Source organism: Geospiza fortis, unplaced genomic scaffold (genome assembly GCF_000277835.1).
Source record: "Geospiza fortis unplaced genomic scaffold, GeoFor_1.0 scaffold130, whole genome shotgun sequence".
Classification (NCBI taxonomy): domain Eukaryota; kingdom Metazoa; phylum Chordata; class Aves; order Passeriformes; family Thraupidae; genus Geospiza; species Geospiza fortis.
The window spans coordinates 4912439-4927201 of NW_005054300.1; the positions used below are offsets into that span (position 1 = coordinate 4912439).

At 47.2% G+C, this 14763-nt stretch overlaps 1 protein-coding gene across 1 annotated transcript in view; it reads right to left on the bottom strand.

The window, feature by feature from the left end:
• The window catches only part of SUFU (SUFU negative regulator of hedgehog signaling), an 87789-nt gene that overhangs the window by 6874 nt on the left and 66152 nt on the right, over positions 1-14763 (bottom strand). The window contains exon 11 of the mRNA XM_031062222.1: positions 2633-2701. Within this exon, the coding sequence (XP_030918082.1) occupies positions 2633-2701 (69 nt within the window). The remainder of the gene's footprint in view (positions 1-2632; positions 2702-14763) is intronic.

The window sequence follows — 14763 nt, forward strand, 5'->3', positions numbered from 1 at the left end:
CAAAGGCCTCACAGAGCCCCTACAATGCCTTGTGCTCACACAGGCACTCAGCTGCTCAGGCTGTTTTGCAAACACTGGTTGAAGCACACAGAAGGGAGATTTTTTGCCCCAGTCTGGTTTACACAGCACTGTCTGTGGCCAATGTTTCCCAAACAAGGCAAGTCTACCGGTCCCATCCTGATGTCCCTGCTTGGGCTAGGAAGTCACCCCAACATCAACCCAAACACCACCAATTCAGGGACAGAGCTGCAAGGAGCCTTACTACCAACCCTTCTCACAACCACATGACCAGTGCCCAAGCATTCACACAGGTCTCTCAAACACAGCTATGGGGTGGGGGTGAAGGTGTGGGGTGGAATCTCTTAGGCCACAAATCTGCCCCATCCACAGCTGAATGGCAACCAGTTCTGCAGAAGCATTTTATGCAATCCCAGTGGCCAACCTGAGGACCCAAAACACATGGAGGGGGGAGAATAGCTCTGGAAGCCTGTTTGCAGGCTCATTTTGTTTTCAAAACTGTACTGCACCCAGTGTATTGCACTGCCTTGCCCTGTGATATTCCCTGACACCCTGATGGGACTCCCAGGGAGGAATCTCGTGGGGACCCAACACCACCAGTGACAATCTGCCCTGGAGGTGGCTAATTCAGAATGGTTATGGATACAGTGGTCCTCTCCTAGGAGAGTCCTCAGACCCAGGCCAGCAGCACCACAGGCTTCCCAGGGCTGTTTGGATAAGAGAGCTGGTACAAGGGGACAGTGACTGGAAATCACCAGTCTTTATCCAATTACTTGTCTTTCTTCCCATAAGCACCCTGTTTCTGATGGGCACCAACACAGGCTCAGTGTGAGGCTCCTGCTAAAGGAGATCCCCTCTAGCTGCCTGCTCCACAGCAAGGGTGCCTCTAACATGAATTTGCTCCTGACCTTGCTCCATTTGCAGCTGCCCATGAGGGTAACCTGCAGTTAGTATCCATTGACCTTAATATGCTGGTAGTTTGTGGTCTGATCCATGATCTGGGGACACAGCAGGAGGATTCTTCAGGATAGAGGCTACCACAAACTCCTGTTTGTTATCCTCTAGGAAACAAACAGCTCAAGTCCTATTTCAGTTTTTTTATAAACTCAAGCCTTGTGTATAGCTTGCACCATGTAATCTACTGGCCCTGCACAGCCCAGGGAATTCTGAGTTGCTGTCTAGGACATGTGAAAAACATGTAAAGATACTCAGACAGATTATTACACTTAATTTCACTTAACACAGGTGGTTCTTTATGTGGCAAAGGAAAGACTCCTCACAGTGCTTCGTTCTACCACATGAACATCATCAGCAACAGTCAGGCCTGTTGAGGAATGCTTTCAGTTGGCCCGACCCGGATCCTGCAAGTTACAAATCCTTGGAGGAATCTGGATGCTGAAAGATCACATTTCATCTCAAGTATTTTCCTTTTTATAAACAGCAGTGGTTCCAAAGCAATCCTCTTGGACAAGTCATCCTTTGCATTTGTTTGTTTTTCACTTTTTAATTCAGCAAAGTCACAGTGAGTAGGAACCAAACACCCTGTTGCTGTGCCAGGAGCTGCCATGCTCTTTGCCTCAATGGACAGTGAAGGAACATGAGCCGTCCAAAGCCTTCACTGAAGGGCCTTCAAACCAAAGTGCCCCTGGGCTTCCATGTCACTAGCAAAAATGAGCTTTGGATTAGGTTTAACTGGATAAAAGCTGGCCTGAAAGTCACTGCACAGCCAGCAGCATGCTCCCCTCACTCACACAGTGAGGAACACCCTGGCATTAAGTCAACTCTGGATTAAACAATTAGAGCCCTGAGATTTTCCTGGGGGGAGGGGAGCAGAGCAAGGGATGGGAGGGCTGTTCTACAAGCCAAGGAAAGTTTCTTTAGAGTCTGCAGGGAGCTGTAAAAAATGGGATTAAAAATATTACATGTCATTTCTGCCACTGATCTTTGAAGTCAAGCAGAATATTTATATGGCATGCATGGGAGACGAGGTGTTAAATGTTCCCCAGGAAGAGCTCACATGGCAGTGGGAAGTTTAGTACCAGCTTTATAAAGCCCCCCTGGCTGTTGCTGTAATGCTTCCAGACTGGTGATGGTCCTTCACACACTGTGCAGGGCCAGCAGGTGAAGGCCAAGTAGCAGATGTGAAACAACCCTGCCTGCTTAACAAACCCACTAAAGGAGGCCCATACAACAGATTGTTCAAAAGTGTATGTGCTACCACCACTTTCAGCCTTTCTGAAAGCAGAGAAGGTGATGTGCTAGGAGCTGCTGGTGAGGACTACATCTATGCATGGCATGGAGGAAACCCTGCCACCTGGCCCAAGGGCTTCACTGCTTTCATTTGGGGTGCTCAGATACTCTGCTGGAAAAGGTGCTGATGGAAATCAAAACACAGAGTCTCCCTTAATACCTATCCCTGTCTTGTATTTCTTGCAATCCCTTCTCTCAGTGCCTCAGTAGTTCACAGCAGATGTGAAGGCTTAGCATGGCCTCAAGTCTATGGATGGGGCAGGGCTGCAGCCTGCAGGCTGAGGGGAGGATCAAAGACAAGCTGCAGGATGGGCTGAGCTCTCTGGGACAGTTCAAGGAAGATACAGGAATGATGTAGCCTTACTTCCTCTGGAGAATTCAGATCTTCTAAATCTTCCAGCATTCTCTCTACGAACTCTTCGGTCAATAGGATCTGCAAAGGAAATACAGTATTTTATGCTTGACACTCTTAGTTTTAGCTAATTGCAGGAACAGCATGACTTCTGCACGGAGCAGACTGTACCAACTCACTCCTTCTCCTATGTCCTTCTTTACCGCAATACAAAGGTTTGAGGGCAAGGAGCTCCTAACTTTGTCTTCCACCCCAAGCACTGAAAAAAATGTTGAAATTACACAGCAATCTTTTTTGACCCTCAATTATCTCCCTCGGTCTAAAATTAGAGGCTCGGCTTTAGACAGAAAGAGTGGGGAAGGAGGAAAAAGGGTCAAGATAACAACTGTTGGAGAGACAGTGGGAGACAGCCACTTTCATCTGAACCATTGAAGTCAAGCTCACAGTTTAATCAGGAAATAGCAGCATAGGAAGAGGCAGAGATCCATACAGAGCTGGTGCTCTGGGCATGGGGAAGGGCCTGACCCCAGTAAAGCACATTGTTCACATGAACCAGATGCTGGGTATGGGAAGTGCTCCCAGAGGCACCCACACAAGGCACCCCCAATATTGTGATGGCACATGCCCATCCTGCATGCCTGTGCTGGGAAAGCCTTTGGCTCAGCTCAGAGCCAGACCGGCAAGCATGAAGCAGTCCAAGAAAACAGCTGCTGTCAAGTTAAAAGTCCTGGATGAGGACCACGACCCCAGCTCCATGGAGTCCCCCAAGTCACAGAAACCAGAGACATCACGGGGGAAATCAGCCCTGGGAATTCAAGCAGAGGAACTCCCACCCTTTTTAAAAAAATATGTGATAGGCAAAAGCAAACACATCCTGCCCTCTTCACAAGAGCCGCAAAGGCCAGAGCTCCAGGCAGGACAGCTGGTTTGGCACAGGAGCAGAGACGGCCGTGCAGGACCAGGCAAACATCCCCACGCAGTGAGGGGGCCTTGGAGCAGCATTCCTGGGAGTTAGGTTGCAGAAGCATCCAGTGGATTATTATTTCCATTTTAGCCTACAGGTTTGTTTCTTTCCCTCTGTTCCTCCTTTCCTTCCTCTGGTCCACCCTTTCCTCCTCTCTGGCATTATTTTCCATCCAGAAGAGCCCACCATTCCCATGCCCCCTCTCTCACCCTTCCTCTCCCTGTTCTTCCCAGCCATGAGCCCCGTGCTGCAGAGAAGGGACTGTTCTAGCACCAAACAGTGGTGGAGCTAAGTAGCCAGTTGCACTGTTCTCCACCTCACATCTGGAAGAGGGGCAGCCAGGCTGTCCCACTGTCCTGCAGGAAGCCCACCTCCTGTGCCCACTGGCTGCTTAGAGCCAGTAACACCAGTGGAAAGTGAGTGACTGCCAGGATGCCATGGGCAAAAGTGGAAGCCTCCATTTTGGTAACACATAAGCAGGACTATTGGACAGAGAGAGAAATTGAATACTCTGGTCTCCCTTTCTTCTTTTGTTGAGCAAGACAAGAGATCCAAAAACCACTAAATCCAAATCCAAGGCGTCTGCAGTCCTCTCCCCTCAACACTGCCACACTGCTGCCACTACACGCAGATTTCCTGGGGAATGATGAAACCACAACTTCCCCCTCTTCACTTAGCTTCAACCTGCAGCAGGCTCCAGGCCAGGGTTTATGACCAAGCTGCTCAGCATGAATGCAGATACCTTTACCAGGCCTTTCTGATCATACCTTGAGCCTGAAAAGCTCTGCTTCAGCTTGGAGCCAGCAGCTTGCTGCTTTGGACAGGACTCTGCAACCTGGCACCAATCTGCAGACTGGCAAGCTGAGGAACATTGCAGTGAAACACACAGTGCCACCGCAAACTGCTGCAGTCTCCTTGCAGGGGCCTGCAACTCTTCTGCCTCTTGAACTGGAGACGCTCATTTGCTGTTTGCAGGAGGAGGGAGAAGTCTGTCCCTCTTGGAGGCAGGAGGGCAACCTGATCACTCAGCTCAGGAGGAAGGGCTGGGTGGGGAGCTGGGGCTGTGCACCGAGAGGATCGCTTTCTGCGGAGGTGCAGTCTGCAGTGGGGTGAGGGAATGAAAACAATTTGGCAGACATCAAAATCCACAGAACAGCCGGAAAAAGGAGGAGGAATTGGTATTCACAGCAATCAGGCCAGGAGGAAATGAATATTCAGCCATCCACGGATGAGCAAAAATGCCAGAGGTTGGGATGGGTGAGAGAGCAGAAATGAGGAGCCGCAGCTTTGGCAGGGAGACTAGAAGTCAAGCACAGCAGGAAGACCCCTGGGCACTCCCAAGGTGCCACAGGCAGGAGAGAAATGGGAGCCATGTGTGCAAGGCAGCCAGCTGCTCTGAGGCTGTAGGAAGACAAGACAGGGTATGCAGGGGTAAACAGCAAAGGGTGGAGAGAAGGAAGGAGGGGGCAGGTCAGGTCTTGGCTAGGGAGAAACCTACATGGACAAACCTACTGTGCCTAGCCTCGAAACTGGGGTATGATGCCTTAAGATGGCTGAGCCTGTCTACAGCTCACTGCCCTCTCTCATGAATTTTGGTAATCCAGCTGAAATAGAAGCACAAATTCCACTGAGGCACTGAGCTGAACTGGCTCCCTGAACGGTCTGACAAGTGGAGCGAGACAGGAGACCACAGCTCAGCTCAGCTGCATTTGGGGGCTCAAAGCAATGGCAGCCTGCTCTGTGCAGCATGTGAGGAAAGATAAGTGCCTTCTGCAAGCCCTGCAGGGACAGTTAACTTTGGTGGTCGGCAGGTGTCACAGGTTGCAGTGACAAACTGCTGCAGTGACATTCACACACACAGTGTGTGTCTCAGAGCCTGTCCTTAACAGTCCAAGTCAGGAAAAACCCCACCCCAAATGCTACTAGCCCACACTGCTGGGGAGACCTGGCTTCCTTCCTGGAGAAGAAGGGACACTCCAAAGTGCAGGTGTAACCAAATGTACAAGCAGCCACGTCCCACAACACAGGAAACTGGCACTCTTGAGGTTCTCCTGAGCATGCAGGGGGAAGGCATGTGCCAGCAGGACACCAACTGCTTAAGAGTGCTTGGAAGCAAGAAGTATTGTCATCCTGGATTCACGTCTAGACAAGATTTCTCCTGTTAGAAGTAGCCCAATCAAAACGGCCCAAGAGCACTAATGCCTGTGCTCATATATAGATCAGGCTGCCATCCCCACCTGCAATTAGCTAAACCACCTTTGTGCTGGTGAGTGAGTCTTACGGACAAGGCTGAAAATAAATCCAATCCTATCTCAGCACCTCTCACTCACAATATTTCACATTTCCAGTTCTTGTAGCATGTCTGCTCCTGCACAGTATGATACCCCATTACATTAACACACACACACGTTGTATGTGCATGATATTAAAGGTGACATTCCCAGCAAATAAACATGACAGACTGCCATTGCTCTAGGCACCTAATTTAATTTCCTCTGGGATTTAAACCTTAGAAGCTCAAATTAAACAAATAGGCCTCACTCACTTTATACTTCAGAACTGAATCTGAGATTTCCTCTGATGCTGTTGACTGATCTTATCAACAGGACACTACACAGAGATCACAATGATGAAGCAGCTTATTCCCTTCCCAAAGGAAAACAGAGCCCCACTGTTGTGCTGCAGCCATGGGAAAAGCCAACACAATCTGGAGGGCAAGCGAAGCCATCCCATGTGCACTGAACAAGCCTCTTCTCCCATGAAATCTCTCAGCTGGTGCTGAGGAAGCAAAGGAGCAGTCCTGAGCAGGTGTCCTGGGTGCTGCAGCAGCCCAGTCTCGCAGCACTGTGTTTTCACAGCCCTGTGCAAACACCCAGCCTGCCAAAGCTGGTCACAGGGTGCAGCTCAGCCTGAGCAATGGCTGTTTGCAGTATGAACAGTGAATGGCCCTGCCAGCCAGCTGCGGGTACCTGAAACAACTCCTTGGGTGCTGCGCAGTCCTGCTCGCACCCGGATCTCCCAGACCTGACCTAGAGAGGCCTGGACATGTGCTAAACCATTGCCAGCAGATCTGGATTCCATTTGCTCTGTGTTTTGTGGCACTGAGTCATGCTACAGATGCTCGGAAGATGACAACAGCCAGAAGATAAGTCCCTGTTTTCTATCACAGGTACCTACCGCAAAACTGAAGTACAAAGTTTGGGTTCTCACCACTTCACTAACAGCTGCAAGTGTCCAGATATGTTCAGAACACCAGGCTAGGCTGTCTCATTCAGGTGGATGTGCTCAGGGAACACATGCTGTCTCCCTCTCGTGGCAAGTCTCACCTGAGCTTGTTGAAATCTACTTTTTATTCACAGGGCTCACCTATGGGTCACCTGAAGGAGATTGTGTTGAAGCTTTCTGTGTTGAAGCTTTCATACTCACATCTGGCTGAGAAATCTGTATCATGACTTGTTACAGGTACTCAGCTGCAGGCATATGAAAACGGATGAAATCTAAAAGTGTACACAAGATCACGGGGCTCCAGATGAGTTTGGCTGACTTTGAAAGCACCTGGTGCTTAGTAAAACATTAAAGATTTTATAGTCAGCTTATAGGTACCCCCCCACAGTTAACACCCCATCTTTCACTACAGGGTTCAACACTGCCATATGGGATTGACATTCTCAGCTCAGGAAAGGCTCCTGGGGACAGAGGTCACACCAATGCTGAATGCCTGGCACAGCTGGCAAGATTCTGATCAAGGAAGACTCTGAGAGGCTGAGCTAGGAATCAAGCTGCACCTCTGCCCAACTTAAGGAAACATGCTTTGCCCAGGGCAAAACACAAGCAAATAAATGGCCCAGCTACACTGAAGCAGAGGCTTTCACTGATAATACTCAATTTTCTTGCCTACCTAGGAAAAAACCAAACAATCACACACTTTGCCCTAGTGCTCTGTTTGCATTAAACACTGCAAGTTGCTTTTCTAGCAGGTTTGTCAAAGAAAGGAAACCATGTTTTATTAGTTCTGTGCTTAGTACAGAGCTGGCTTGTATGTCCAGCCAGAGAAGGTGAGGACACATTGCAATAAACCCCTGTATAAACCACACCAACCCTTGTAAGAAACTGTCCATCCATTGGGTACTATGCCTGGAACAGGTGGAACAGTTGTATCCTAAGCCAAATCATCTGTTACATCTGCAAATATCCAGCGACTTTTATGAGTCCTTTGCCCTGAAAATGTTTCAGCTTAACTCTTGCTGTCAGCATAGCAAAAGGTTAAGTTAAACTGTGTCAGCCCTTCCCAGTGAAATTTCCACCAATAAAATCCCCTGATGGGGAGATTGTGCTGTGCCACAGGCACCCCCCAGCCCACCTCTCTGCTCTCTCCTTGACCTGGCTTCTTTGCACTGCTTTGCTCAGGCCAGCCCTGACACTGTCTGAAAAGGCCACCTTGCTGCCTGAACCCATCACAGCTCTCACTACAGCCTCAAAGGTACCAGTATTGCAACAAACACCTCTGATGGGAAATTCCACTGCTGCTCTTGCAGGAGATTCACAACCCCCCTTGTAAAAGAGAAACATCCACTCACAGATGCCTCAGGGACCCTATTGCTTCACACCATGATGTTACAATCCCAGAAGAGGAAATATAGGATGACACTGAAAGATTTTGACCTTGCGGGATCTTTTCATGACATTCTCAGTCACAAGGTTGATCCCGAGGACCTGAGCTCCTTAGAGCCCAGACTGATGAGATCTATCATGCAGACAAGGCTTCTTTGATTCAATACATAAAATTTGGCTCAGCTGGGGAAAGCGCTGTCAAGGAAGCCAAGACAACAGGCAAATCCAAGTCTTTCAGAGAGAAAAAGCAAAGGAAGAGCAGACATTTCAAGGAATGCACTAAGTGGGTGGAAGACAACCTACACAAAGTAGCCAAAATCAAAGTCTCCTTTGAATGGCAAGGGAGGGGTATTAGGTGGCAGGATAGACAGCCAGTCAGATTAAGAAGGATGAAAGAACCTGACTCATTCAAAACTAGCCTGGACAAAGTACTAGAGAACATGCTGCAGGAGAGTTGACACTGGGAGGATCATCATGTTCTAACGGTGCATTTCTACCCTAGATGAAATTTCTCATTCAGCTGTGAGGGAGAAGAACACAAAGGGATAATGCAGTAGGATTTTGGGGAGTGCTTGGAGTACATGATAAACTTACTGGAAAACTGCTAGCTTACATTTCTAAGACCTGCTCAAGAATTTGGGGGAAGCCATTCAAAACATTGTGAAAAATAATTTCATGAGTAGACACATAAAACTGCTTTGGAGAGGAGCAAGCTGTAGTTGTACACAACTCAAACCAGCTTGTGGGTGTTCCTAAACTTGCCTCACTAGGAATAACACATCTATACAAGCGTAGGGAGACCAAAAATCAAGCCTATGTCTTCATGAGAGGACATGACCCATAGCTACCACTTACAAGTGAGCATCTTCAGCATCAGAGTAGCTCTTTCAAATGTTGCTTTGAACCTCTGTTGCTGCCATTATGCCAATGTGCATAAATGATTTAACATGTGGTTGAGCAGAGAGAAGAACCAGATGTGCTCATTTCCAGGGGAATGTCCTGACTCTACCGGAACAAAGTCATTCTCTTGTGCACTCTGTCTCTGTGACTAATTCAGTGTTTTATATGATGTGGAACAACTCCAATTGGAAGAGCTGAGGAAGAACCAAAATACCCTATAGCTGTGGTGCCCATAAAGCAAAGAAGTAGAAATAGGGGTTCAAATTAAAGAAAAAAAAATAAAGTATGAGTTTCTCATATCCTATGCAAGCATTATATTCCTTAAATATTGATTAGAGAAGGCAAACTTCTAACACCTCCAGCCCTATTCTGCAAAACCAGATTTTTTTTCCTGATTTTATTGAAGAAAACTTTCTTATTTCTTATTTCTGGTTTCATTCAACATAAAAGGATTTTATTTCAGCTTTTGGTCTCTTTTAGGCTTTTGTTTCAGCAAGAAAAACTGAAAATATTTAAAGATTGGGCTCAGTCTGATCTTCTTTCCCAGATTTTTCACTTAGGTTGCCAAACCAAAAGAATGGATCGTCCCCCATGACCCTGCTCATAGTAATCCCCTCTCTGCTGTGACTGCCAGCATAGATAGCACATGTTGATAGCTCCTGCATGCTGGATGCTTCCCACGGCTTCCATGTACCTATCCTGCCTACAGGCACATTTAACATTTTCTGTGAAAGGTTTGACCTTGCTGTCCTAAGCCTCAACTTATTTTTCCATGCTGGATGTCTTGTTTTTGATCTTTTTTTCTAAAGGTTTTTAGGGAAAAAGGAGTTGAGAGAGGTATTTTGGAAAAAGTGTATTTTGACAGTACTAGCAAATTCATATGATAATTTTGTTGGCACAAGAACCACCCCTTATGAAGAGGGTGATGAAGATTAGCAAACGAACGCTCTGGAGGACAAGGGAAAGTCTTTCTCCTGATCATGAAAATGCTTTGCTAAGTCAGAAGTCTCTGAAAGTACTGTTTGCCCATAGCCTTTATGAGAAATGAAGAGTCCTCCTTCACTGAGCACATCCCAGCCCAAGGCAGCTCTGCCTCAAAATAGGGCAGAGGTAGCTAAGGAGTGATTTTTCCTCTAATCATTCCTCTGAGAGGCGAGGGATTGCTATGTCACCAGGCACATCAGGACTAATGGCAGGGAAACTCTCCAGCACTCTCAGTGTTTCTGCTGGAAATCAGACCATGTGGAAGAGGAGGAGAAGGAATTTTCCATCTTGAATGAAGGGGAGGAGAGGAAAGCAGAGACGGGCCAGGATGAGGGGAAGACAGAGACACAGAAAAACAGGATGAAGAGCAGATCAGATGCCAAAGCTGGGGACAACAAAGCGCAAGCAGCCTGGAGAACCCCATTTCCACAGCCTTAACATCCACGTGCTGCCAGATGGACATTGGGAACCTACTGGCATGGGAGGTGAGCAAAGAGGGCCCCCCAGCAGTGCCTGGTGCCAGAGAAAAACACCCCACCACTGCTGTGAGCTCTTCAGCTCACACAGAGACACTCACATTATGCTGAGAATCGGGGGTGCCAAGTGCCAATGATCCATAGTCTCCACCTGCCTAACAGGATTAGTCCCAAACCCAAGTAAATTACCTGGAAAAAATACCCTCTGCATTCAGAGATGAGTGACATTGGGCATACAAAACTTTGGAAATTGCTGCACAGAAACGATGCCACGCTAATTTGGCGCCAGCACATGTCTGCCTCATGAAACAAATCTGTAATCACAGGATCACCTGCAGTTTTTCTCCAGCAAGACCTCTGCCCTGCTCAGTCCTCAGGATGGTTCTGCTCACTGAATGCAGCATTAGTCATCATTTATTTTCATTATCATTCAACTTGCTTCCCCATTCTCTCCTACTCTCCTTTATTTAGTATGCTCCATCCAACTACTGCCAGCATGGATAACACTGGAAGTACCTAATCTTACTGTCCACCACTCTCATCCTCTGACGTGCTTGGCCTCACATTTCTGCAAGGCAGAGAAGTGCTCCCCTCCATACAGCAGATGGGGGATGGAGGCTCAAGGAAGTAGAGACTTAAAAGTCACAGAGAAAACCTGCAAGAGCAGGAAACTGAACATGGGTGTTTGACCACAGCTTCCAGGCTGAATCCCTGCCCCAGAGAAATCCTATCTCTCTCCTGACCTGCAAGAATAAATTTAATCTCTTCCTGAAATTGTATCTGCTGTTCATCTGTGGAGAATGCCTGGCAAGCACTGAATTCATTGCATTCTTCACAGGATGACTGGAAGAATGTTCTTCTGAACAGACATAGGAAAATGAGTGAAGAAAAAGTTGAATCTGAATGTCTACTTATTGTAAGTGCCCATCTCAAGACTTGCAGATCTCTGTTGTCCAGTCCACTTAGTCCTATGTAGCACAGAGGCATGCACAAGGCAATTCCTCCTGACCTCCTCTTGTTGCTTGGAACACAGATCAGACTTCAGGTTTGAGCTGGGCATCCAGAAAATGAGGAACACAAAGTCACTTGACAGGTAAGAATATTTTAGCTTAAGACTCTGGAATTAGAATAGTAGAGGCAGGAACAGGACCCAGTTCTCCAGGGCAACGTTTAACAGGCTTCACTATAAGACTACTGTGATTTTATGCAACTACCTGCCTCATTCATTACACACTTTCCAATTTTAACAAATAAAGTGGAAATCCTATAGGAAAGAGTCTACTTTACTCCATGCTCCCGATTCATCCCCCAAACATACTGCATCTCTGTGCAGTGAATGAGGCAAGCACACTCTGTTAAAAATATGCATGACTCTTCAATTTCTATTGCATTGAAATGCACATGTGTAACAGGGGCAAGGCTAAAGTGCAGAGATATTTCTTACATTCTGTGTGCTAGATTTTACAGTTAACGAGGACTTTTTAACTATAGGTTTGTTTTTACTGCACTGTATTGGCTTGTATGTCAGAGTCTGCAGTATTATCTGATGCGTAACATGCACGTTGCACATGATCAAAGGCTTGAATGTCATCTTCCTGCCTAGAACAATGACTGCCTAAAGCAGCAGGAGCAGAAATTATCTAAAGGTAGAGTTAAACAAACCTCCTTCTCCCCTCTGGGGAGAGTAAGCAGTCCAGGTGAGCAAGGCAAGAGGGGAGAACAGCCTGCTTTGTGCTAGACGGGCAGAGAGCTCCACATAAAAGCAGAGGAGCTTTGCAGAAGCATGTCCTGACTCCCATCACTGGAGACTTAATGATGGTAATTCCCAAAGGATGATGCATGCTGACAGGCTTTGACACAAACTACCCCAGGATAATATTAATATGTATTAAAGGCTCAGGCAACTTTATTGGGACGGGCTTGATCAGTAACACATTTCAACAGAGCGTCTCTATCATCTGTCAGAACAAAAGTAAGGGAGGGAGAGAGAACACACGCACAACCTCACCTTGCTTTGGGAATGTTTTAGAGACAAACAAGGTCAATCTGTGATGAATTGCACACTTGGCACAGCTCAGATGTTGGACCAAGGACGCTCCACCACAAATCCGAATGTCACTGTGAGACAGTTTATGTTGGAGACTGTCTGCATGATCAGCATCCTTAACCCTCCAGCATGGGCCTGACACCTCCTGCACAGCCTTTCCCTGTGCATCTGGAACATCTACCCCTTGGAAAGCAGAGGAGAGGTGCTTAGGAGGCAATGTGGGGGCTCTGCAGTCACAGCACTGGAGGAAGGGGGAGTGGAAGAAAGAACCGCGGAAGCCTTTGATCATGTGTAATGTTAATTCAAGTGTTACACATCAGAGACTTTGCCACAGTAACTAGCATATAAACAGGAGTCTAGTGTTAACAAGGAGGACTTCTTGAATATGTTTGTACATCTCTGAGTTAAAGCAATTTCCCTATTCAACAATACATGACATAGTGGAAGGAGTTCAGAAATAAACCAGCCTAACATGCTTAGACCTTTAATAGAATTTAGCTTCTTAGAACTAATTAAATGTTACTTAAATGAAAAAAAAAATTCCAAGTACTTGGGAAAGGTGCCAATTTGACAGCTCCGGAGAATGAAATAATCTAATCATCTCCAGAGCATGGGCAGCAGCAGGATAGGCTTCCCCTACTAACATGCCTCAAACGTGACCTGGAAAGACTGCTGGTAGAAATGAGGCATACAATCTCTCTGGTCTAATGACTCCTTACTTAAACTCCTGTCATCTGCTAACCCTCGACCAGAGCCCAGTGACTCTCAGCTCATTGCTCAGCCTGGGCAGCGGGGGCTGATAGACAGCACCTCTCCAGCCTGTCCCACCTTGGACATGCTCCACTCCAGCCCACAAGATGTAAACAGGAGATGCTGTGTTTAGTCTGCAGGTTTGGGCTCTCACTGCACCAAAGCTTAGATTCAAGAAAAGTAAGTCGCTGGCTGCTGCAGAGTTGAGGCCGGAATTTTTAAGGCTCTTACTTATACCCTAAGATAGGGAAAAAGTCCACAGGAGGAAAAGCTTGCCATGTCTCCTCTTCTCCACAGTTCCTCCATTTACTTGTCTTTGCAACATGCCCCTGCATTGCAGTAATGTGCTTTCAGCCACCAATTCTCCTTGGAGCTCCTTGCTATGCCTGGGGTCCCAAGCAAGGGAGGAGGAAAATCCTCTCTGGGCCTTGCTGTGAAAGCATAGCAGGGCTTGCCAACTCAGCCAGCTCAGGCTGCAATGGACTAAACCAAACACAGCTCGCCTCCTTGGAAATTTTATGCACCACAACTTCTGAAGCAAAGCCACATAAACCTCCCCCTCCCCTGCTCCCAACACCACAAGGAACGGCTGAGCACGGATCAAGTCTTCCCTTGCATACTAAGCCAAGAGTCTCAGACACTCCCACATCTCACAACCGGGTGCTACTCCTCTTGTCCCAGGCTGCTTTTAGCCTCCCCTCCTCCCCCTTCAGCCTGTCCTGCTTTGTACTCAACACAGGACAGGGTAGGGGCCAGCAGCAGAGCTGCTTATGTCAGACAAGAAGATCCAATACATTGGCCTTGTGTAAGAGACAAGTGAGGGAACTTGCTTCTCCTCCCCACCATATGAGCCAGCAATTCTTCACCTTTCCATCCCACCTACTCCAAAAATCTTACATGTTTTTCAGCACCAAAATAAGAAGCATGAAAACAGCCAGGTTCATAAGGGTTAATATGTCTGTATGGTGACATAATTATTGCCATTCTTCACTGTTTAGAGGTTACCTGACTACTCTACACATCAATATATTTCAAGATGTGATGCAAATGCAAACAAACACTCATGTTTGGAGTTAACACAGTCACAAGATCCTGTGTATCATGTGTTGGCGAGCACAGGAACCAACAGCAAATGACCCACCCTTAAACCTGACTCTTTGCTGTTAATCATTATAGGAGCATTGCACTTTCCAGTCAGAACAATCAAATCAGGCTCTTTGAAAATCCCTCCACGAGATGGGTCTGGCCGAGATCAGCTCCTTTACAAGTCATACAGATTCCAAGGTATGATGTCCTCCAGACATACAAATGCAGACTGCAGAATGCCTTGAAAACAAATCATTGGAAGGCTAACTCCAACACTGCAATGCTGAAACAACCCCCTGTCTTCAAAACAGAAGGGGAGGCAGGA